Source organism: Urocampus carinirostris, chromosome 15, assembly GCF_059441175.1.
Source record: "Urocampus carinirostris isolate Australia breed hairy pipefish chromosome 15, RoL_Ucar_1.0, whole genome shotgun sequence".
Taxonomy (NCBI): Eukaryota; Metazoa; Chordata; class Actinopteri; order Syngnathiformes; family Syngnathidae; genus Urocampus; species Urocampus carinirostris.
This window is the reverse complement of record NC_142363.1, coordinates 22,203,726-22,230,339: the sequence shown is the minus strand read 5'-3', so window position 1 is coordinate 22,230,339 and position 26,614 is coordinate 22,203,726. Positions and strand designations below refer to the sequence as shown.

Below are 26,614 nucleotides of genomic sequence, written 5' to 3'. Positions count from 1 at the left end.
TGGAAACCACATAAAGCGCTATTTAGAGAAACTAAAGATAGCATTAACAAGGCTAGCTACTGACCCATACGGTCTTCTTCCTGACACATCTAACCAAATCCTCCAGTCTGCCTTGCTTCAGTCCACACCATCCGCACCACTGTATTGTAAACGCAGTATCCCCATACACCAGTGCTGATCTAAAACCTTATAAAAGTCTGGATGCTTACCAGTGGTTCTAGCTGGTTGGGGGACCGGTACGCATTGCTCACTGCTCAGGGAGGCACCTCATCATTGCAAAGGTAAGGTAAGACACGTAGATATTCTGGATTTTTCATCATTTTGGAGAAGAACATGGTATTAATCCTCAGTATGAAAACCAATAACACATGGACAAAAAGCAGCCATACCAATAAGGAGATTAACTTCACTTAGAGAAACATTAAAAGACCTTTATTATTACTTATTTCAGCATACAGATATTGAAAATATTACGTATCTCTTTCTATATAATGTCTATCTACAGAGGGTTGCAAAGGAGTTTGCTAGTAAATGTTTAACTATTAACCTTCATTTTTGTTCGTTATTATGACTGTTGTGCACTGTTTACATCATTGTCACCATTGGTTCATAATGTTTCTGGTCTTTGATTTCCAGACCCTTTAGTTCTTTTGTATCCTAGGATATTTAATCAAAGACAGAAATTAAGGGAAGGATCATTAAACATATTAGGAATTTGGCATTGCATGACTTCTTTTGTACAGTCCTCTTCTGTTCTTCTTGCAAGTTCAAAAATCTTAGATTTTTTTCTCTCCTCATGCATGAAAAAACAAGAACAAATGGACACAAACTTCACTTAGAGAATCATTAAAAGACCACAATGATTATTTATTTCTGCATACAGATCTTTAAAATGTATATATCTCTCTATATATTTCTATCCATAGTTGATTGCTCGATCTTTATGTCGCGGCCGATTCTAGGGTCCACCGAAAGACGATTGCTAGAACATCGATTTCACGTCACACTTACAATGATGTCATAAAAACACAGACATGGAAACCCATACAAATGCTACCAAATAGAACTCCAGATGACTTGAAATCACAAATCTGTACTTGAACACAACTAAACAGTGTACCAGATATGTAGTAAGGGTTTCTCTCCTTATATAGCGATGTAACAACAACCAAATTATCACCAAAAACACACTTCAAAAATAAAAATTCACACTCTTGGTGCATCACCTTACAAACATAATTCTAATCTTAACATAAATATACACTATGTACAAAATAATCTTATCAAAAAACTGAAAAGAAACGATCAGTGCGTCACATTCTTAAATAAGTAACGAAATACTAAAATAACATTATTTGTTCAGTAATTATCATCGAAGGCGTCCTTGGTACGATAGTCATTTGTTTCTTTTTCTTAAAGGGACAGTGTGTAATATTTAGCACCTCTTAGTGGTATAAAAAAAATTGAATTAGTTTAATTTAAATAATAAATAAAATACATTAACTTAAAAACCTCTCTAAAAGATGGGCCAAAAAACAGAGGAGAATAGTTTTTTGACATTACACTCGCCTCCACTAGAAGTAGCTGCTTTAAATGTCCCCTATCTTGCAGCTACGGCTACCCAAAAGACTGAAAACCTTGCGAAAAGGCAGGAAAAAAAATTAGAATAAAAATGATATGGTTTTTTACTTTGAGTCTCCTTAGTTTGTATTCTTACATGTTCTTTTTAGCATTCATTTTACACAATACAGCAAAATCTAGCAGTAAAATAATACCATCTAAAGGGTGTCACTCTATCGGGTGTGTGTCTATCGAGTGTGTTTTGGTCACTTTAAGTCTCTGTAGTTTTTATTCTTCCTTGTGCTTTTAAGCACTCGTTTTCGGTTGCAAAATGCATCTACTGCTCAAATAATACACACTGCCTCTTTAAATCTGATTTTTGCATACGATTTTAAAATTAATCAAGGCCTTATCAAGAATTTCCCTGCATATGATTCGAGCGTTGCATCGCTTGTTTGCCCTTCTGTGCAACGGGATCAAGATAAGATAAGACGAGCTAAGATAAGGCTAGGGGCACAATGTTTTTTGCTTGAATACAAAATAAGGCTTTGCGCTCCGGGCGGCATAGTGGACATTAAGTCCAGAAATGAACCATTTTCAGGAGGTTTTCATTTGTGTCAAGGGCCATAAAACAAAACAGAAAATCGTGATGAGTCGCTCCAAGCCTCGTGGTGCATTTTTTCACACATTTATTGCCTGAAAAAGCCCCAGGAGAGCGTGCCAAGAGAGTCCTCTTAACATGAAAATAGGTTAACGAGCTTCCCCGTTTACTCGTGTACAATGTCTCGGTTTCCATCTTCCCATCGACGCAGATGTCGGAATTCCAGAAAAGTCTTTTACATTCTTCCAAAGTTGAGTAGCTTTTACGTCCTATTGCATTCGTGGAGCGCTCGCGCTCGGTCCAGTTATCAAGTTTTTAAGAGCAGCGACTTAGCGTTTAAATAAATCCCAGTTTCTCTCCCCACGCTTGTAAACAGTCCACAAGAAACGGTGGTCTCGTCTTCTGTATATATTACACCTGAAAACGGCAGAAAGAGACATTAGTGAGCACGAGGACAGCGATAAAAAAAAAAGGAAAATTACAGTTATCCCCCGCTACTTCGAGCTTCGGTTACCGCTGGTTCAGTTCTTCACGGATTTTCAATTGAATTGATGTTTGAGTATGAGTTGCAGCTGTGGTAAGTGTTTTATAGCCATCAAGTAGTTATTGGCGGTTGGATTATATATAAATATATATGTGTGTGTATATATATGTGTGTACATATATGTATGATAGTGGAACTAGACCCTTTGGTGGTCGTCAGAGTTGGTTGCCCGCCCGAAACTGGGAGGTCACAGGTTCCATTTTTGGCCGAGCAATAAACCAATATTTCTGGGTGAAATCCGATGTTTTTGTGAGATAGTTTTGATGGAATGCGACTTCTTTGCGATCTCCTGTGACTTTTTTGCATCTCCTGTGTGAGTGCCACAACCCGTTTGTGCAATGCGTCTGTTGTGTGCGGAAGTGCTCATGGATGTTAATGTCATAGCATACCCGAGCCTTATCATTCGGTTCGCCTTGTGTAGTGTTAAATACAGACATAGAACACACTACGGAGATGGTGTCTTTTAACATTTTAGACAAAACAATTTCAAAAGTAAAAACAAAAAAAAAGTACTATTTTACTTGAGTTTTTTGAATTTACTAATGTTTCAACTTATTACATAATGTTTAGGGATATTGTGAGCTTGAGAAATTTTCAAAAACTATTTCTTTTATTACCTTTATTTTGTGTTGATAATGTCTGCGTATTTTCTGGACAGCCCTTTGAGACTTCTTGTGATTAAGGGCTATACAAATTATGATGACTTGAAAAAACAAGTTGCACCCATCTGTAGTTATTATTATTTAATTTGATTAATTAATATCAAAACTCTTATCATTTTGATGATATATATGTAGTTAACATCCTATATATATATATATATATATATATATATATATATATATATATATATATATATATATATATATATATATATATATATATATAAAAAATATATGTAGTTCCAACCAACCGATCCTAAAACCATCACAATGGTGCCATCTTCTGCTGGAATGGAAATTGGCTGGCTACGTCGGAGGCATTGCCGGGCCGCTACTTGGTACATTCAAAAATGAGAAAAAGTTGTAAAAAAATGTTTGCATCTGCTCGTAAAAAAGGAGCTTCTGCTGAAATAAATCAGCATCTGCTGTAAAAAATGAGCATCTGCTGGCTGTGGTTGTAAAAACGGTTGGACGTAGAATTCTTCATGATATTCATTGACCTCAGCAAGCATGCAATATTTACCTCAGTTGCGATTATGCATTCCTGTTTCTCGTCTGCTATCACAAAGACCGACTGGTACATGGACTCTCCGGCGGAACATATTGTTGATATTCTGCATTCTGGCCTTTCACTGCAAACACACGCATTTATTTATTGCTCAACAACATCAATCATGAGCCGACACTTGAAAATGTTAAGTGAATTAAGACACAGTGGTACCACTAAACACAAGAATTTCTATATAGGAGTTTTAATTGGAACGAAAATATAGCACGTCATACGAAGAAGAATCCAGGTCACAAGCATTCCCGGAGGCTACAACTAGACACCAAAAAAATAAAACGGTGCTGTAGGATGTTTAGGTGTTCAATCCATCCATTATCTGCACCGCTTATCCACAATAGGGTCGCGGGGGGATCCCAGTTATCTCAATGGGCAGGGGACACCCTGAACCGGGTGCCAGCCAGTCGCAGGACAATGTTGTCTTTCCGAGACAGACAACTCACTCGCTCATTCACACCTAGGGACAATTTGGACAGGCCAATTAACCTGACATGCATGTTTTTGGAATGTGGGAGGAAACCCACGCAAGCACAGGGAGAACATGCAAAGAAGGCTGGTAGCTTGATTTGAACCCATGACCTCAGAACTGTGCCACGCACATGCTAACCTCTGCGCTGCTGTGCTACTCGGTGTTCAATCCGTTTCTTTGAATACACATTACTTTAATTTTAGGGGTACAGTAAGTGCTTACATATTATCAACACTCAACACATGTGTACCGTTTTGTCCTATAGAAACCATATATTTTTCCATTATCAAACATTTTTGAAAAAGCGTCAGGGAGCCACTAGCAAGCGCAAGTGGAGAAGTGTAACAGTGTTTTGTGGGTGCAGAGCCTTATCTGACACAATGGCTTTTAGAGAAACTTGAATTTGAAAATACATTCCTCAAACATAATCTAGGTTCGTCAAGCTGTTTTGCATAAGTGTACCGCAATTTTTATTTTTATTTTTTATTTTTTGCACTATGACGACTATTTTTGCACCAAATGCATAATTGCACAAACCCTTACGATACAAAACTGTATTCCGATACCAAACTGTATGTAACATCCTACATGCCAACATTTCTTGTGTAAATATTGTGTAAATTATACATACCATATCCTCCTTGTTTTATAACCTTATCTTCTCTGTTCCTTTATCTTCTTGGCTTTTTTTACCTCACTGTGAATGTGTGAAACTGGAGTGTCATGCCCAATTTCGTTGTCACAATATGTTAACCCATTTTGTAACAATGACAATAAAGGTATAGTCTATTCTATTCTATTCTATAAAGCAAAGGATTACTGTACATGAATGTGTTTTTAGTGATCAGGAAGATTCGGTTTATCGCTATTAAGGACTCTATGGAGACCGGGAACAGAGTAATCAGTTTAAATTTTTCATACAGGGACAATTTTCTCGTTAAACAAGCCATTCAAGCTACGAGCACAATCTTAGAGCGAATCACTCACCCACTATACCAAGGGTCGGTGACCAATGGCATGCGAGCCATATAGGGCTCTTTTCATGAATACATATGGCACTGAAATAAAATGCTGATTGAGCAAATTTACTCTGTAACAGACTAATTTTGATTAGCTTAGAGTCAGGTTAGGTGCATGCATAGCCAGAGGAATACTGACATTAAGGGTTGAGCCGTCCAGTATAATATAGGCACAGTCTTGCCTACAGTTTACAGTTAAGGTGTCACACCAACAGACCCCGTTACGGCTGTACATCGCTAAAGAATCCTTTATATGGAAGCTCATTTAAAAATGTATGTTCACTTTTGAGACACAGAACAAAGTGTAATTACCCATAAACGCTAGCCAATCACTGAAAACAATTTGATTGGGTGAGCGCTGTGGGTAGGCGGAGCTATGCACACACATCACACTCCCATCTCTCTCACACATGCCCACAGTGCTGAAGGGAAATACAACCATAAACTTTTCGTTAGTAGGTTTTTGTGACATTTTTGCAAAAGAACTCTGCTTACACTTTGTTTTGAAACCATTATGAAAAATATGCCTCAATGATATTAAGTAACTGGGAGGGAGACAAGTTTAGATTTGTGTATTTGTTGACTTGGGACACAGGATGGAATAAGAGCTTGCTCTGCCCACTCCATGCATCGGCCTGGTATTGCAGTACCTCCGGTAACGGTGCACTTGCACCGATCGCAGCTTGGCTCTGTGGCTAGGACCTTGACTCAGCCTCTTGGCTGAGAGCAAGTGTCTCGGCCCCTTGGCTTTGTGGCATATTATGGTTTGACCGATAATGGATAATTAATAAAGAATATATAACAATAAGCCTTACAAAATCCCCCCCCCCAACTGTAGTTCTGAATTTGTGTACTATCTATGAAGTTATATTTGTAGAACTTATATTCGCAATGATCGCTGCTTGGCTCTGTGGCTAGGACCTTGACTCAGCCCCTTGGCTGAGAGCAAGTATCTCGGCCCCTTGGCTTTGTAGCGTACTATGATTTGACCGATAATGGATAATTGATAAAGAATATAGAACAATAAACCTTATTATCATCATTGCATACATTTGATCAAATCCTAAAACGTCATACAGAGAAATAAAGTCTGCTGAAAAATGTAGCTTTTGTCTGGAGAGAGGTTTTGGTAGTTTAGCTGAATTTTGTTTGAAAAAAACAAACAAAAACTCAAAATATTTTGCTATTTTGGCTTTTTGGGTCAAAAAGGTTTCCAACCCCTGCATTATTCTAACACTTCATCCCGTTAGCGTCAGGACGCAAATACAAGACAATAACATTTAAGAGCACCCACCTCGGGAAAAGCCTGATCCCCTCAGCCATCACCCTTCTAAACAACAGGCTCTTTCAATTAGTCTGCCCTCATTGTCCCTCTGCTATGTATTTATTTTACTTTTTTATTTATTTTGTAGCGTAATGTAATGCCTGTTGTTTTCCCCCGTTCAGTGGAACTGAATTTCCCCGAGGGGACCAGTAAATTAAATCTTAATGTAAATATTTTTACTCGTATGAAGAGGTACCACTGTACTGCATAACTGTTTACAAGTACTTACCTGTACATTCTACACAGATGCTTTTTATCTTCTATCGTCTTTTCACAGTTTTCGTCTTTCTCTAGGAGGCATTGTTCATCTTTGTACCCAGGGGAAGTTTTATAGTCCGTTTGGAAGTGCTTGACGTGTTTGTGGTTGGATTTTTCACTCAGGCAATCGACCTCCAAGTCCATCTTCTTGTTGGTGTTTTTAAGCTCCAGCGCTGATATAATGTTGTCTTTCTGAAAATCCGCCTTGGTGATGTTGTTCATGGTTTCGGAAGCCTGCTGTCGGCTCCTCTGCTTCCTCAAATGCTTCAAGATCACCACCAACATGCAGGTAAGCACCAGGGCTACTACCAGGCCCACACCTGAACTGACAGCGACCCAGTTGAGCCTGTCGCCGGACACTTCGGATGATCCTGAGTCCACAGAACGACATTGAGGCCCACCGTAGTGGGCGGGGCATAAGCAGGAGGGCCGTCCTTGGTCATTGAGGACGCAAGTGCCGCCATTGAGGCAGGCAGTGTTTGCGCAGCGATCAGCGGGTTTTTCGCAACGTCGGCCGAATCGTCCGGCCGGGCACACGCATGTGTAGTCGTTGATGCGATCCAGGCAGGTGGCGCCGTCGGCGCAAGGGTTTGCCGCGCACTCGTTGATGTTGATCTCGCAGCGGAGGCCCGTGAAGCCAGCACGGCAGCTGCAAACGCGGAGGTTTCCGTTCATCGTGCAATGGCCACCTAATGGAAATCCAAAAGTTAAAGTCTTAGATCACAGGTGTCAAGCAGGCGGCCGGCGGGCCAGATCAGGCCCACCAATGGTTTAAATCCGGCCCGCAAGACAACGGTGAGAGAAGCGCAAGAGGAAAATGAGCTGTAGTTTTAAACATTTCCACCGGATGTCACCAAAGCCAGTTAACACTTGCAAAACAATTGTGGGAGTATTTCTCCATTTCTCTCTGACTCACTTTTTAAAATTTATTTCTCCCTCTTTTTCTTTCTCCTGTTCACTCTCTCTTTCTCTTTCTTTTTCTCTTTTCTCTATTTCTTTCTCACTCTCTAACTCTTTCTTTTTCTCTGTCTTGCTCTCTTTCTATTTTCTCTCTCTAATTTACACTTTAATGCTCTTTCTTCCTATTTTTATTGTTCTTTCTCACCCTTTTTCTTTCCCTTTCCCTTCACCTCACTTTGTCTCTTTTTCTCCTGCTGACTCTTTTTCTTTCCGTCGTTTCACTTCTCTTATTCTTTTAATCTCTCTCTTTTTTCACTTTCTTTTTCTCTCTATATTCATTTCCCCCTTCTTCTCCATTCATATCTCTATTCTGCTCTCTCGTTTTTCCCACTGTTAATCTGTCTCCCTTGTTCTCCCTATCTGTTTATTGCTCTCTCTTTCCCTCCTTCTCTTTCTCTCTCTTTTTCTCCCTCTCTTTTTCTCTTCAACTTTCTAGTCCGGCCCCCGTGAGATTTTTTATAGCATTTGTGGCCCCCAGTTAAAACGAGTTTGACATCCCTGTCTTAGATTGATCCATTTTGCAATTCTCTTATTCAAAAATCACCATTAACTTGAAATTTCAACTAGAGGTAAGGTTTAAAAAATGTCACCAATTTTTGAAGAATTCTTATACCATTTTTTTCAGACAGATATTGATACCAATAGTCAGCTCATGAACAGTCACCCATATGACACATGTAAGATTGGGCATTAAAAATCTCGCCCGACCCAACCCAAGCCCACAAGTATAGAAACCCAACACAGCCTGAGCCCCATCAGGACAGAGGCTGGAGCAAACCGAAATTTAATATTTTATTTGCGAGGATTGGAAGAGTAGTGATGCTTTGGGATAACAAATTAAAACCTGTCTTTTGAAACAAAATTGAAATTAAACAAGACTGTAAAAATCACATATATCTTTTACGTTTCTTTGTTTGCAGAGGTTATTATCACCATCACGGTGACAGTCTATTTATGAGTCAACAAGAAAATTTTAAAGGCCAAAAAACTGGGCCATAGACCACAGCAGCATTACCTCCTTAAGGAACTAATGCGGCACTTTAAAAGAGAGAGAGAGAGATAGAGAAAAACAGTGACGGGAGGATAATAACAAAAGAAAGTCAGCGAGAAGGAGCCGTGCCTAACCCGGACATAATGATTGATATTTTAGGCCCATGACTATAGGCGTAATTAAAAAAAAAAAAAAAAAACTCAATCAGTCTGGCCCCAGCTTGCAGCCATATTATAAATTTGGCCCGTTAGACAGCCCTGAAGTATAGTGAATGAATTAGAACTTAGAAAATGAAATTACCATTGGTGCATCGCAGGGAGGTGCATTTGTCCACTTTTTTCTCACAGTTCATTCCGGTGTAGCCCGCCGGACACTCGCAGACGTAACTATAACCGTCGTCTGTTTCCTTACACTTGCCACCAAGCAAACATGGTGCATCCTCGCATGTTAGCGTCCTTTGCTCGCAGCGCAGTCCAGTAAAACCCGACGAGCATTTGCAACTGTATCCACTCTCCGTCTCCTGAAAGAAATAAAAGGCGGAGCGTCAGAGGTTTTCTTTTAGTATCCTTTTAATCAGCCCTAGGGACGATGCTCAGAGAAGCATAGGAAAAAAACAAGTCGCTTTTTTTGTCAAACAATGACCTGTGGTTTTTAAATATGTCCACCAGATGTCGCCAAAGCCACGCACCACTCCAAACCTCCCAATGTATATTTACATGCTGACTATCATTTATTAAATAGAGCACATTTTTGGAAACACCCGTCCCGATGTTAATTTATTTGAAATAGAAGTCTTTGTTTAGGGTAGTGCTTCTCAATTATTTTCTGTCACGCCCCCCACTTCCCACCCCTCGGAAGAAGAAATCCTCTCGCGCCCCTCTTAGAAGTCTGTCTTCTCTTCGTTTTTTTTTTTTCACGGGGTCACTTGAGGGTCTGCTCCACTTGGAATCTACACTTCATACTGCATATTGCTTATCCTCTGTGCTATATGGACGGCGTAGAGCTTAAATGTAAACAAAACACTGCCAATGAGAGCACCACTGCTCCCTATTGTAGTGGAGGTGCAATTGCACCCGATTCTTTAAGAAGTTTGAAAAACAAATTATCCCTGAGGTGGAATGAGCCTACGTCCTTTTTGATAGGGTCCTGCGCCCCCTAGAGGGGGCTCCGCCCCACCATTTAAAAACGAACCACTGGTTTAAGGCAATTCGGTTGCACTCACTTGGATTTCTTAGCCGGTGTCCCTTTGCGTACCCCCATTACATTTTTCATTGCGCTGATTGCCAACATTTCAATACATAGCTGGCTACATTTTTCTGTAGAAATATTTTTTAAATTAATTTCATTTATAAATATATTACATTTCAATAAATGAAACACTTCTGATCCTATTGCATTGAGTTTTTCAATGCAAATGATTAGATAGATAGATAGATAGATAGATAGATAGATAGATAGATAGATACTTTGTTCATCCCCGAAGGGAAATTCACATTTCCAGCAGCATCCCTGAGCTGAGAACAATCGAGAACAATCGAAAATAACACGGGAGCTGCTGGAGTGGCTGCCATTCGTGACGGCGCCGGAAGAAAAGATTCAATTTGAATCATGTACAAACAAACAAACAATTGAATCATGTACAAACAAACAAACAAACAAAATATTCATGTTTCAATAGTACTTAAGAAGGGAAGATATTACTTTGCTATAACGCTCCCCTACTTACATCCATTGAAGTTACGAAAAATAGTAGATACCCAAAAATTTTTCGAGATATCGAAAAATAGTTGGACATTTGCTGTGAAATTTTGTATTGTGAATCTTTTTCAGAGTACAGGACATTACTGTAGCGCTTCTTTCCGCCGCTAGCGGCGTGTGGCGCTGTGAGAGGTCACCCAGCATCCACCCGAAGAAGAAATCCGCTTCCTCTTCCTAGTTCGTGTGTAAACATTCTATACTGTCTATACTTCGTCTATACTATCTCAAGCACGCTAAGAACTTTGACTCCGTGTTACATGTCGAAGTGTCCTTGGGTAAAACACTGAACCCCTAATGCCCCCAATAAGCAGGTTAGCGCCTTACATGGGTGCACGGCCGCTATTGGGAAATGTGAAGCACATTTTAAAGCACTTTGGGAAGTCTTCAATGACTTGAAAAGCGCTATATAAATGTAGATCATTTCAATAGGCAAGCCGTTTCTTTTGAAATGAAAGTGAAATAAGAAAGCTTGATGCGGTTGAGAAAACGGTCAAAATGCTTTTTACCCCGGAGGAGGAAGTCGCCTAACTGTTAAAGCTCATCTACCAAAAGTGAGGTAAACTTACTTTGATCTATCTTTGTAAAGTATATTATTTTATAAAATGTTTATTTTTAAGTACAAAACAATACTTATACAATCTTTAAACATACTTATACAAACCTTAAGCATACATTCCATAACAATTATAGCACTAAAGCACCTTATGAACAAATTCAATTTACGAACGATCTTCCGGAATGTATCTTGTTCGTAAGTAGGGCAGCGTCTTTACTCTTACGTGATAAAAGTTCTGTCCGGATTTAGAAACGTTGCTTAGCCGGTCATTTTATGGCTTAAAGTAATAATCGCAGCCTCAGTCAGCTCATTTAACAAGTACGTGCATTTCTCAAATGCGCTAACATAAAGTCTGCTTTTTTTCAACTTTTGGGGGGATTCAGGTGGGCATTAAGACTGTATTTAATGCAGGCCTTTTCTCACTTTTACCATTTTTATGCTACACTAACAAAAACTGCGATCACCCAATCTTTTGGTAGGCTTTGGTATCCATGAGAATTTTGTTTTTTCCTAATTCATGGTGTGGGTCTCTGGGCCTATTTTCTGCCAATAAACCTCTTCAATTTTGATTCTAAAAATGTGAGATGAACCTAGAGAGATTTATATTATTATATATATATATTATTTATGTTACCTGATTAGAGGGGGTATTGCACAACGTCTGCTAAATAATATTTTCAGTTTTGTTCATTTTAATAATATTTAGTGTGATGATTTTTGTAATTGAATTGTATTTATTTGTGTTTTTGGGTGTTTCAAAACCAATGGGATAAAATAGTCTCTTTATAAACACCTAGATAATGAAACACAACAGAAAAAATGGTTATGTTATCTGTTTACCTCATGTAAAATTAAATCAATCAGTTATTTTTTATTTATATTTTACTCCGGCACGGCCACTGTGCAAATATTTTCAAACCGCAACTCAAAAGGTTTGCCCACCCCTGCTGTTCACAAACGCGCCCCCCCGCGCAAGCCCCCTGGATCCTTTAGCTTGCATCCTATTTACAGTAGACTGTAAACTGGGAACCGGGTCATCCAGGGCTCGACAATCAATGGCATCCTCCTGCGCTTGCAGATAGGCCGAGGCCACAACAAAAACAGGAAGGTCTGTGTTGTGGGAAAGGAGAGCGAGGGACTTCCGCACTCACTAAGCAGTTGCCTCCGTTGCGACACGGCCGTCCGTCACATCGCCTGATCTCCGAGTCGCAGTTGACTCCGGTGAAGCCAGGCAGGCAAGCGCAGGTGTAGCTGCCCTGGCCCGCGTTCATGCAGGTGGCACCGTTGGAGCACGGATTGTGGTGGGTGCAGTAGTTCAGGTCTGGAGAAGAGAACAGTTTTTATTTCCATTGGTGTGCAGTGATACCTCATGTTACATTTTGTCTGATCATTGACAAAAAAATTAAAATTATTTACTAAAATGTTTCCAGTAATTTGAAGACATATTGTGACATTTATCTCTACAGTAATCAAGTACTGGGCGGTCAAGGCCTGCGAGGCCTTTTCTCCTGGCCTAAAAAAATATCTGAATCATGCAATGTTATTACATTTTGTCTAAACTGTCTGTCAGCTTTGTTTTATTGCTTTTCCCCTGGTTGTACTGGTTCCAGATGTGTGCTTTTATATTTAAGTATTTAACCAATTACAAGGCAGAAATCAACCCAGCATAAAATAAATGCTCAATTATTTCCTGTCACGCCCCTCTGGAAGAAGAAATTCTCTCTCGCCTCTTGCGCCACTCCAGACGGGCTCACCCTACTATTTGAGAACCACTGGTTTAGCCAATCAGATTTCGAGTTGGTGGGGCTAGCGCCTGCTAGCTGGCCTGAGGAAATGATTGGCTAGGATGTGGTAACGTAAGTAGAACAACAAAAACATGGGAAATAAATCTCTGTATACGCTGCTTCTGTCGAACTGAATATGCCAGGACAGGCTCAACTTTCAGTATAAGATTCAACGGCGATAGAAACGTACTTCTTGATTAATCAATCAAAATGTATTTGTAGAGCACTTTTAAGCCAATGAAATGCCACACAAAGTGCTGCACAAAAATATTAGTTTTACAATAAATTAATAAAATCCCCACTCAACCCCCCCCCCAAAAAAAAAAATACACAGACAAACAAAATAGTTAAAATAAGTAATAATACAAATACAATTTATAAAATTCGAACAATTATAACAAGGCACAAACTAACCATGTGAGGAAAGAGACGAACGATCGTGAGCATTTTTTTATTTCAATTTTTTTTTTATCTCACCATTTCATTCAACTTAATCACACACATATTAGACTAAACAATTTCAATGGATATTTGATCTGTTTGTTTTCACTCTTTTTTTGCCTTGCTTCTTCCTCATCATCTTATAGAAATGAAACCCATAGAGTATCAGTACGACAGAGTAATTGATATCTTCTTGATGAGGGATAAGAGGATCGATTTTGTGCACAGACAAAAATTATTTTTGGTGACTAAAATGTGGCTATATTACCAAATAATATCGCAATTTTATGCGGTTATTATTGATGCTTTTTATATGGGTCGCAGATGTACAGTAGCTGCAGTGAGTGTTGTATAGTCATAAAACAGTTAATTGAGGTTTGGATTGATTTGAACCAGGGGCGTCAAACTCAATTATACAGAGGGCCAGAAGTCAAACCACACCTTTGGTCGTGGGCCGAACAGGATATTTATTGAATAAAATGTCCTTTAAAAAAAAAATTTAAATAAATAAATATGAATTTAAAACAGTCAGGAATATTATTCCAGAATGAACAAACTTAAACATTAAATGAATTAAAAATCGTTGCTCTCCATAAAAATATCTCCTGTCAAAACTATAAAAATGAAAATATGAAAAAACGGAAAATATAAATAAAATTTGTGCTTTTGACTTTGGGAATTTGCTTTATTGAAAAACATCTTCTTATTCTTCTTTAACTCTTCAACTTTCTGTATCTTTTCTCAGGATTCAAGTTTTTTCTGCTTACTCTCAAGTTTTGTCTTGCAGTGCCGTTTTACATTAAATTCCTTAATGACGGCCACAAAATCTCCACAAATAAGACACACGGGTTTACCGGCAATGTCAGTTAACATAATTTTCTCGGCCATTGTGGTTTTTAGTATCCGAGTATAATTTGAAAGTTATCAGGGTTTCATAGACCCGGGCCATTATAGTAGATGTATATAAAAGGATTTCACGGGCTGGATATGATTGTACGCCGGGCCGGATGTGGCCCTCGGGCCGTGAGTTTGACACATGTGATTTAGACGTAGCACTACTGAAGGCCTAGGTGTGAAATGCACGGCCCGGGAATGATATGTTGTATTGTTCTTGGTGAAACTGCTAGTTTTTCTATTTCGTACAGTTTCCTTATCTTTTTAACTGTTTCTGTTGGACTTTTTTCAAAAGCTGACCATGCGCCTTATAATATAGTGCGCCTTATATATGGATCAATATTAAGTCGCAAAGTCTTGCAACTAAGGCAAGCAGCGGCCGACTAGATTTTCCCCCGAAGGCGAACTAGTCCGTGGTGTATCCTGGGATTTACGTTTCATTTCCTAACCAATGAGTCAATCATCATTTGAATCAGTCACTATTGGCTAAAGTTATTCGGAAGTAAAGGGGGCGGATCCTTTTTAATCATTACCGGCTCGCATAGGCTAAAGGGGCAAAACAAAGCCTGCAATTGGCCGAAAAAGATGAATGTGAATCACACGTTGGGTTGCACTACGGCATAGAGAAAACATTTTTTACTATTCTGTATTTGTAAATATTTTACTCTCCTGGATTTACTATACTCTTAGGTGAGCTATGCGGCTTTGTATTTTCCCGGTATCTTGTTTTAGAACGATCTTGATGTTTCTGTGATGAGTCTGTTTTAAAACTAAATTCAATTCAAAGTGTTTATTGTCATATGCACAATAAAATTATTACTTTGCTGTCCACAGTTACCAGCGAAAAATAAAATAGAAACTAAGAAATGGTTGGCATTTCTTGAATCCCAAGACTTTAACCTTCCGAATGATATGTGGAACGATGTATTTGAGTGATTGGTGACATCATACAGACACTGGTTCCGTACATGTCTGAGACATGTATTTGCTTCTTTGCAAGCTTTCGGAATGTTAAGGGGGTAATAAGTTTGACTGAACTATCTGACTGTTTTGTCAACGTTCCCATTGTAGCGCCTTATGTATGAAAAATATAAGACCAAAAACTATTTTTGGGGGGTGGGCCCTATAACTCGTTGCGCCTTGTAGTGCGGAAAACATGGTAATTCCATTAAACCCCGCCCTCCTGAGACTGTGAAACCCTGCCTACCTTGGTCACAGAGTATCCCTCCCCATCCTTCCTTGCAGGCACACTCCCACGGCTCGGTGCAGGTACCGTGTTTACATGACGGGTGCAGTTTACACACATCACAAAAGACGCCCTGCCAGCCTTCTCTGCATCTAGAACAAAGGCACGCAACCCAAAAGTATTATTAGAGTACAAAAAACACGCATATGTGGTTGAAAAATATCAAAATATACACGAAGGCTAAACTTTTTAGCAGTTACTGTTATTGATAGCGAGTACACAGCAAAATGGTCTGTGCAATATTAACTCTGGAAAGTTTGGTTTGTTGACACAGGAAGTTAAATTAACACATTACAGTGTCAATTTATTTGTATTGCAATTATGTTGCTGCAAAAGTCTATAACAGGGGTCTCCAGACCTTTTCTGAAAATAGCTCACCAGTGTTGGGTCATTGGGATTTCCTAGTAGTATTTTTTTTAATTCGTTAAGGGATTCTATTTAACCCTATTTTTTAATATTGAACCTGGTGAAAACATAGTAATAACATGATGAGTTGTCATTTGCAAAATTCAAATGAATAAATCCCATTTCATGGGCCCCATCGACCCCAAAAATATTTGAGGATTGATAATTATTTTCAAGTAATTAATTAAGATAAAAGAATGAGAATCTGTTCATGTATCAAACAAATGTTTTTATTGATCTATTTGACGGGAAATACAAAACATTAAATTCCAATTTATTGGCTTTATAAAGCAATTGGGCAAAGATGTGTATTTTCTTCAGCTAGCTATCTGGCTACCTTACTAGCTTTGTAGCCAGCTATCTTCCTACCTTTTTAGCTACTAAGCCATCTAGCTGGCTTTTCTTTTCTTTTTCTTTTACATTTTTTTCATCATATCCAACTAACATTTTTCTTTTTTTTGCTTGATCTCAAGGTAAATGTTGGCCTTCTTTCTAGCTAGTTTAGCTTTGTGTTTGGCTATGTGTTTAGCTTTTGACTTTTTTAGCTCACAATTTAGCTCCCTTTTAATATTTTTACCTGATTTATTTTATGGCTAACTATCAAGCTACCCTTTAGCTATTTTGTAAGCGATCTAGCTCGGTTGCTATTTTAGAAATTCATATCAAAGGGGGTGTTCTTTGCGCTAATTATTAATAAAAAGTAGCTTGAAGAGACCCTTAGAGACCCTTGGTCTATATCAACTACGGCCCGCGGGCCAAATATGTCTCTTTAATCCGGCCAGCTGAACATGAATGGTAAAATATAAGGATTATTTATATATATATATATCTACAAAAAAAAAATGAGTACTAGTAATTATTTGCCGTTGTTTTGGTGCCACTCATGTCCCCATTTTCTTTTAACGTCCACTCTTTTGTAAAACTATATTTATCCATATAAACATTGATGAGCACAGCAGCAACAATAAAACAATGTACGTAAATGTCATGGCTGTATTTGTAAATTATTTTAAATCATATAATTATTTTATTTAACGTGATAGCTATTAAATCAAACAACTGAAACTGGAAGTGGAACAAGTGTGGGCAAATTACGGCTTGTGGGCCACATACCGCCCGTTGGGTTTTTTAATCTGGCTCGCCCTTCAAAAACTATAAGGGGGTTAGGTTTAATAGGCTAATGGTTACCATTTTCATAAAATTTAATGTACACGAGGCCGAAATGAAAATAATGTAAATGTCATGGCTACATTTTTCAGTATTTGTAATTATAATAGATTATTTATTTTGTTTGACAAGATAAATATCAAATTGATTTCCTGCAATAAAACTACCTCTGAGCTAGCTCTTTGCATTATAATTTATTCCACTGTATATCATTGTTTTGCCTTAAAAAAAAGGGGCCCAACAAATTCCAGGTACTTTGCTTTAATTCTGAGTGCTTTAAAATAAATTTGATGAAATCGTCAATTATTAAACAAATGTGAAATATAATATAATATGTAATTGCATATGTATATTTATTCATAAATGCATTATTTCCTCATGCATTGACGAGGTATCAAGTCAAGACTCATTATCAGCAGATATATAAAAAAACCAATATCTATCTATCTATCTATCTATCTATCTATCTATCTATCTATCTATCTATCTATCTATCTATCTATCTATCTATCTATCTATCTATCTATCTATCTATCTATCTATCTATCTATCTATCTATCTATCTATCTATCTATCTATCTATCTATCTATCTATCTATCTATCTATCTATCTATCTATCTATCTATCTAGCCATCTCTCTCTCTCTCTCTCTCTCTCTCTCTCTCTCTCTCTCTCTCGCTATCGCAATTTTGTCTGTCTGTCTGTCTGTCTGTCTGTCTGTCTGTCTGTCTGTCTGTCTGTCTATCAGTGTTCCATTAACAATAATGAGTGTAGAAGAATTCACACACTTACTAGTGTAACTCTGACCCTTTTTAATGAAAATGATATATTTGTACTAGCATGGGCTACAAAGAACAATTATTTGATTAATGTCGAATATTTCGCCAAATAATCGATGAATCGGCTACATTCAAAATGCTTATGTTTCAATCCCTGTATGCAAAGAAGAATTAGGACAAATTAACATAGTGAAAGGCAGTTTATAATGATTTTGGGATTGGCTTGGCCTATACTATGTGACCAATGTTTTAGTGTATAACAATTGATGAGTCATTGATAGATTGATTAGTGGTTGCACAAGTACTGATACCTGTATATAAGGCTGGTCATAGGCCCAGACCTCATTTGTGGTAAAAGTCCTAACCCAAACCTAAAGCGGTGCTAAACTCCTACACTAAATATCAAAGAATTACTATTCAGCACTTTATAATCCATATAAGGGAACTGATCGGTTGCAAATACTCACTTGCATTCTCCAGGTATTGTGCAGTTTCCATTATTTTCATTGCATCCTTCCAGACAGATTGCTGCAAGGAATAAAAACATAAAAGAAATATGTCAAAGGTCAACCTTTTGCGTGTCCAGGGTCTCCTTAGTTAAAGTTGCTTCCTGGTGTTTGAATGGAAAGGCACAATTTGCCCACTCTGTTCTGAATGTGACATTGATTTTGCCTGCTGTTAAATGGCCGGTTGCATTGGTGCACAGCAGATGCCGTAAAAAAAAAAAAAAGCAGGACAGCTGCCCCATTGTTGTGGGTGGGCAGCGCGAGCCCCGTTTGCAGCTGCCGCCCCGCTCGGCCTCCACAATAGAAGCGACAATTTAGTGGCACGTGGCGGCCTATAATGCCGCGATTAACCCGGCGTGTGCCGATCGCGGGGAACTTCCCTGGATTAAATGCTGAGGGGAAGTGCGCCAATTCTTCACGTCGGTGCGGGCAAAGACTAAGGGGGTATGCCTAAAGGCCGGCTCGGGTGCCATTTGGGGGCCAGCTGCGCTTTTTCATCAGCAAGATTGTAGATGTAAAATATCGTAACATTTAATTAAATGAATAACTGTTATGAATGGGTAGTATTTAATTATTTTTCCCCAAAGAGTCTTCATTTGAGGATGAATATCAACTCACCGAACCCCTAGTAGAAGGGTGGGCAACCGTTTTGAGTGGCGGGCTGGACTGGGTGATGAAAATTGGTGGGAGAGCAGGGGCCAGGAGGAAAAAAATGATTGATTCAATTTTAGTTTGGATGTACCAAAATAGATTGCAGTTGTGTTTCATATTCCTTTTTTTAAACCACTGAGTCAATTTGGTTTTGAACTCAGTAGAATAACAAATTATGTACTCTTTATATGCATTGAAATACTCCAAATGTAATACAGCTAGTTTAGAATTTTTTTTTTAATGGAATTCGATAAATTTCTCGATAAATTTTATACATACATGAGAAAAATAGCAAGGTTAGAAACAGGTAGATGGCTATTTGAATGTTGGGGACACCGGGGACAAGAGCGGCACCAGATCAACACATTTTAATTAGTACTACGTTTTTTTAACCATTTAAATCCATTTTATCATGATGAAAAATCATGCAGCATGTAGTAAGCTGCAGTTTGCCCACCTCTACTCTGGAACATTAATTTCTGGGGGGCGGGGGTCATGTTTCTGAAACACAGGCTACCTCTATTTTCAATTTCTCTTTATGTACCTCCAGTAAAAATTTAAAACTGGAAAAAAGTTAACATCAGAGTCCAAATTTGCAGCTCATTTAAAGTCATTTGCAGAACAAACTTCACAAACTGGATACAGACGCTCCCCTACTTACGACTATTCGACTTACGAAAAACGGTAGGACAACGGTACATACGAACATTTGATTCGGGATGTTGAAAAATATCCGGACATTGCTTCTTTATGCCGATACCGGCGTGTGGAGATGTGAGAGGTCACCCAGCATCCCCCCAGAAGAAGAAATCCGGCTTTTACTTTCTAGTTCATGTGTAAACATTCTATACTGTATCTCCAGCGCGCTAGGAACTTTAACATTTTAATTGTTTAATACCTCGTGCATTCATTCAATATGGTTGGTGTAAAGTGTAAAGAAGAGGCGAGCCTTTTCTTTTGATATGAAAGTGGAATAAGAAGGCTTGATGTGGTTGAGAAAATGGTTAAAACGCTTTTTTTCGGCCACTTTCTAACACGGAGGAGGACCTCTTGAAGCGCATCTTCCAAAGGTAAGTTAAACTCAACTTTATTTATCTTTATAGAGCATATTATTTTATGAAATGTTTATTTTTTAGTACAAAACAATACAGGTTACTTATACAAACCTTAAACATACATTCCATACAAAATATAGCACTGAAGCAACTTACAAACCATCGTCCGGAACCTATTTCATTCGTAAGTCGGGTAGCGTCTGTATCTAGTACCACAAACCCAAGCAAGCAAACCACTGACTGGTGCCCCCTTTAAGATAAAAAAAAGAAAAAAAAACCACCCATATGTGGGTCTAAACTCGTGCTTACGTTCTTGGCAGTATTGTCCTTTCCACCCTGGCATACATGCAATTTGCCCGTCAGACTTGCAGGTATAGTGGCCGAAAAGGTCATCTCTGGCAGTGCAGATTTTGGAACACGTGTCTCCGTAGTAATTGTCTTTGCAGATGAAGCGGTATGAGTACCTTAGCTCCGTCTGTGGCCCGCTCTGGACATCCTGGGACCAACCGTTCCCTATGCCCAACTGTCTTTGCATTGCAAAAGAAGCAATCAAGAATTCAGGGTTGCTGGTATCTAGAAGGAAGAGGAAAGGACTTCATTATTATTTCACAAGATACTGTACCTTTTAGAGAAAAACACGACAAATGCAAGGAATGCATGCTCAAACTAGGCTTCATTAATACCATTTGGTAACATAATGTCAACATTAAAGGGACAGTGTGTATTATCTGACCACTAGATGGTGCTGTATTGTGTAGTGCAACTGAAATTGGGTGCTAAAAAGCACAATATATTGAGACTCAAAGTGACCAAAACACACTTTTTAAATTTATTTATATTTTGCCCAGACTTTTCAAGGTTTTTGGGGTATTGGTAGGATGGCGGACAATCGTGTCATGTAAAATAAATACATATTTTTTTGACTCAAGCATTTAGAAAAAAGGATGTTTATATTGCATTTTTGTTTATTATTTTGATCAATTTTCTTTTTTACATCAATGTTTTACCACAAAGAGTAATAATACACACTGTCCTTTTTAAGAAACATACTAAATAATTCAAATATATGTGATAAAAAAAGCGTACCTCAAGATGCACTTTTTAAAGATGAAATGTACAGTAAATACTATTGTATTTCAAAAATATATATTCTAATTTATTGATATTTTTTTCATATTCTAATTTTATCTGTACATTGTTTATTTTTTTAAAATATCACACTTAATTTTAACCTGATTGCCTTTTCTTGCATATCTATTTATAGATTAAAAATAATACTAACTAAAAAAAAAAAAATATATATATATATGTATGTGTATATATATATATATATATATATATATATATATATATATATATATATTATATTTATTAAAAAGAAAAAAAAAGTTATTCTGATTTTGGTTCAGATTTTTTGCAAATAATTATTTTTTAAGTATTAAATTTGATAAAATGCGTTTAAAAACTCGGAATGATTTTTTTCCTCAATATATTGAATCCATACAACTAACATTTAAATGACAATTTAATAAAAATGACAATACGGATAATACAGAGTTCTTTTTTATTCCTCTATGTATTTTTTCAATCTATATAAAATTATATAGGTACATGAAATATGTTAAATTAGCCAACTTTATTCAAGAAAAGTAATAAAACGTTTAGGAAATACAGGAAATGTGTTTTATCATTTCAAATTGTGTACACTGTATAACAATTTTTGTATGGGATTATTTTTTAAAATACACCCAACTTAATTAATACAAGTAGAGAGAGATAAAAGAAAAATGCCGAAAGAATGTCTTGTGTTGTTCATATGGTAAGTGAAAAAAAACTTGTTTACACTAATGATCTTTGTTTTTATTCTACATAGTCTATGTTGTTTTGAGTAAATAGGTGCCACGTTGTGTTTTAAAGGTTTATTGTCGTTTAATAAAGGGAATTGCAATTTTAAACATAATGTACTTCTGGGAACATATCACTTTGCTGGTTACTGTTTTTCTACACCACTAAACAAACAGGAACATACAGTACAGTATCACAATACGCTGGTGATTCTCTGACTGCTTTTGGGGGCCCCCTTGTGGTGGTAAGTGAACACAGTTCACAAGCGCTTATTGTGCCCATGATATGATGCATTGTTAATGATCATTTTGATCATTGTAGAGACTGTGTGAAAGGGTGGAGATACGTTTTTTGGCAAGACGTCGTGTGCTCACTTAACACAGTGCACTTTCCCACGCAGGGCCAAAATAAAACAAAGGAAACTGTGATTGTGTGGGGAGCCCACTGTGAGTCACAAGACATCCTATCGGACTCTGCTCCATTCGGGGATCGGACAATGTCGTCCTCTAGCCCAAAGACTGCTTATTAGTTTTTAGGAAATAGATGTGATGCAACAGGCCAATAAGTCGAGAGTTATTGTTGATTTCTCCCGATAGTAGGTGTAGATTTGAAATGACTCAAATAAGAGAAAGGGGACAAATACCTCCGGGCTTTTCTGGAGAAGAATGCCAAGCTTCAATTATGAGAGAAAAGGCACCCTAGGAACAGATAAAGTAGATCATATATTTCACTGAAAAGGTTGCAAATGTACAGTAGACAACATTGCGATAGATAGATAGATAGATAGATAGATAGATAGATAGATAGATAGATAGATAGATAGATAGATAGATAGATAGATAGATAGATAGATAGATAGATAGATAGATAGATAGATAGATAGATAGATAGATAGATAGATAGATAGATAGATAGATAGATAGATAGATAGATAGATAGATAGATAGATAGATAGATAGATAGATAGATAGATAGATAGATAGATAGATAGATGGATCAAGTAGGCAAATGTTTTGATAATGTACACAAAAATAATAAACATTAAGCATTATTACTAGTGATACTCGCTATCAATACAGTGCCTACACAGCAGATTTCTTCAATCCCTTAAAATGATAAACTCCAAATCAGCGCAATTTTAAGTGTGTAAAGATTTTATTAATCACATACTCGTAATTATGTAACATTTTAATGTAGAGGTCACCAGGGGCACCAGGTAGCTCTTAAGAGCACCTGAGTAGCTGACAGATCAGTTCTGAAAATAGCTCGCCAGTGGCGGGTCATTTAAATTTTTTTCTAAATCAGGTTTCTAACTGGTCTTTAAGTGGTTGACTGAGTGAATTTCAACCCAACTTATAATAATTCCAACACAGCTATAACATTGTAATAACATAGTAACAAAATAGTAATAACATGACAAATTGCTAGCCCTTTGTGCTATTTAGCAATTAAAATGTAGATCTGTTTAAAAAGGTTGGTGGGCCCTAGTTAAATGCATACATATTCATATAAAGGTAAGTAATGTATTTTCCAGACAATAAAAAAACAAAATTGCCCACAAATTTAAAATAGCAGCCTATAATCTGGTGCGCCTTATAGACCGGAAAACAGGATACATTCAATTGATCATTAAAATAGATTGCTTTTACATAGTTACGATTTATGACTTGCACAGTCAGTTTTAGTTGTGATACCAGATTTAATAAAAATCATGCTCTATGTTTTTATACCATATACTAAAAACTTTTCAATATTTTCTGGTGTTTATTTGGCTGGCACTGTAGCTCTTACAGTTCTTTTAGTTGCATGCTCCCCAAAATACTGTTTTGGATGGTGCACATTATAATCCAGCCTGCTTGATAGTCCAGAATATATGGGTACATTGGTGTATTTGTATTTTTTCATGACAAATGTGTTTACATTAAACAGTCTCATAGTACTACTCTGTACATGTTTTACCTATTTATCCTGACATTTTTTGTAAGTCTACATGTTTATCCTAGAGTGCCATGTCTAATCTCGCCGTAAACAATGTTCACAATGTTCTTATCAATGACAATAAAAACAATTCTAATTTTAATACTGTACTTTATTCATTTCTATTCAATACGCTACAGCAGGGGTTGCTCACATTTTTTAAACCAGTAAGCTATTTTTTGTTACTGATTAGGGCAAAGGGCTATTATTGTGTTATTACCAGGTTGAAGTTATGAGAGGTAGCATTAAAATAAGCACCCCAACATTTTTTTAAGGACACTGATCATGTTAAAGATTTCTCATGCCAGTTGGAAATCACATTTCCTATAAAATCTCTATGATCTATCACGAGTGAGCTCTTAGGGGGCTACCGCTGGCACCATGTTGGAGACCCCTGCGCTATAGTACTGTCCTTTTTTCGTTTATCAGGGTTTGTACACAATTATACTAGCCAAATTATAGAACTTTTAAGGACTTTCAAAGCCAAGTGGCTTTCCGGTTTCTCCATTGCCATAAAAGGAAAATAATCCAGTGTGAATCAAGTACTTTGCAGAGCCACATATATATCGGTGATTTACATATGCCATTTTTAATTTAGAATTTGCATTTATCAAGATATGTTATAATTAGATCGTGAGTAAATCACAAATGTATTTGTGTTTGAGACATTTTTTTCCCCTTATAGGTGTTGGGTATTATAAAGCTTACATTTCCAGTTGCAGGAAGTTTGTCCCAATAAAATTGACCAATGGGATACACTCCGAACATTTTTTGCATGGTCCATAATACATTTTCATAATTGATAGGTAAACCTTTCACTGATATATGTTTTAGTGTAGCATGCACCTGTCCTCGTTGGCGCAACCTGTAGGGGCTGATGATGCTTTACGGGACAATTCCATACAAACTAATGTCAGTTACCGTTTATTACAAAGGTAAAAGAAATGCAATGACAAAGCGTAGCCACTAGAAAGCGGTGTCGGTGTCATTTTTAAGTGACTCGATGAGAAACATAAACACAATGTCAAGCATTTACTAGCATTTTGCCCAGGATTTAAACATATTTGAATCCTTGAAAATGCAACATGAAAATTTAAGCATTTTCAAGAATTTCAAACATCCAAACCCTGATTTATAAAAATATATATAACAGAAAATGTTTGTTGAAAATGTTCAGTGATGATGTCTTAGTTTGGTTAAATGTCGAGTAATTCAAGACAATTATATTTCTTATAGACTTTTTTTTCAACATTTGCGACAAAAAACAATATTTGAGTCTAATTAAATTAAAAGAAAAACTGCATTACCGGCCAGGTGAAGTTAAGAGGCAAGTGTAGCCTGGAGTCGGGTCGCATACTGAAGGAGTCGATGCCTAGAACAGGTGTCCTGGCCTTTCCAAAAAGACAAGCTCCGGGCGTCACCACCGTTTGGAAATGTTTTAGGCAAACCGTGAAAAAAGTCCTGCAGCCGTTCGCGCCGCAGCTCCTTCCGCTGGCCAGCAAACCTTTGGAATTGTCAAAGTGATGAAGATCGATCTCGAACACACCTGATCCCAGAACCTGGCACACATTGGGGGTGAAAATTGAGCAAGAAAAAGGCCACTCTTCACACAAAACACCAAATATGAGCAAGAAAACTGCCACTTTTCACACAAAGCGCAAAAGTTAAGCAAGAAAAAGGCTACTCTTCACAAGAAATCAACTCCTCTGTTGTACAAACCTGAGTGAAACATGTTACAACTATTGCGAGGAAAGACGTGAACCTAACGGCCATCCTTTAGAGCTTGATGTGCGTATCCTGACAAGTATCTAGTCCACAAATCCGGGTGCTGAAGGGGGTGAAGATCCCAAATGCAAATAAATAGAATCCGGTCCGGATCGGAGGGGAAGAGTTATCCAGTGAAAAACCAAGAAGAGGTTAGACCAATATCGAAAAAGTCAATATCCACAAGTGAGTCATTCTGCGGTCTTTGTGATGTCCATCCATCCTGCCGGCCACTTGTGTTACTTTGTTGTGTGTTTTTGCTTGCACTTGTGCGATCGATAGTGAAGCGTGAGCATGCATGTGGACGAGCATCAGTGCATGGTGTCACCCACTGTGGACCCTTTCTTGCCGTCCCTTTTGCTTTTATAAGCCCCCTCAGGCAGGAACATCAAAATAAAGACCGCCCCCTTCACACACATTCACCACACACGCATACACGCGCTTACCCCTCCCCTACCTCCTTTTTGGAGTACGCTTCTGTGGCTGGTAAACTGGAATTATTGGATTGTTGATTAAACGCCTTCAAAGGGAGTTTAAGATTTTAAGTTATTTAAAAGAAGAATATATAATACCCAAACAAATGTAGCTTTTAACCTATCACTTGTCAATTATTAGCTATAGACAATTAGTTGTTACCTTATTAGACTTAAGGCACCAGCTAACTTCTGAGCTACCATGTCGTCGACAGAATTATTTTACTATTACCATGTTTTCATCCCAAGGTAGTAAAAATAATGTCACATTTCACAATAATCAATCAATAAATTCAGAAATACTTAATTATATTATCACATTTGTTTCAATATTGGCTAGCATTGCAGTCAAAAAGTGT

General features: G+C 37.6%; 1 protein-coding gene across 1 annotated transcript; it reads right to left on the bottom strand.

Annotated features, from left to right (window-relative positions):
- Positions 1 to 410: 410 nt before the first annotated feature.
- LOC148351840 (delta-like protein 4) lies at positions 411 to 26,104 on the bottom strand. Its single transcript, XM_088354878.1, has 11 exons — positions 25,738 to 26,104; positions 25,326 to 25,577; positions 22,685 to 22,739; positions 20,506 to 20,769; positions 18,452 to 18,512; positions 15,594 to 15,724; positions 12,419 to 12,588; positions 9,254 to 9,473; positions 6,974 to 7,691; positions 3,891 to 3,999; positions 411 to 2,578 (listed from the first exon to the last, which is right to left on the bottom strand). The coding sequence occupies exons 1-11, from the start codon at positions 25,789 to 25,791 to the stop codon at positions 2,573 to 2,575; spliced, it is 2,040 nt and encodes a 679-aa protein (XP_088211004.1). The 5' UTR covers positions 25,792 to 26,104; the 3' UTR covers positions 411 to 2,572.
- Positions 26,105 to 26,614: the final 510 nt, after the last annotated feature.

Coding starts and splice junctions, on each gene's coding strand:
- LOC148351840 (XM_088354878.1), bottom strand. CDS start 25,791: ATGGCCGTTAGGTTCACGTCTTTCCTCGCAATAGTTGTAACATGTTTC. Junction 12,589..15,593: donor AGGGATACTCTGTGACCAAG/GTAGGCAGGGTT, acceptor TCTCTTCTCCAG/ACCTGAACTACTGCACCCAC. Junction 9,474..12,418: donor GCAACGGAGGCAACTGCTTA/GTGAGTGCGGAA, acceptor TATTTCTTTCAG/GAGACGGAGAGTGGATACAG.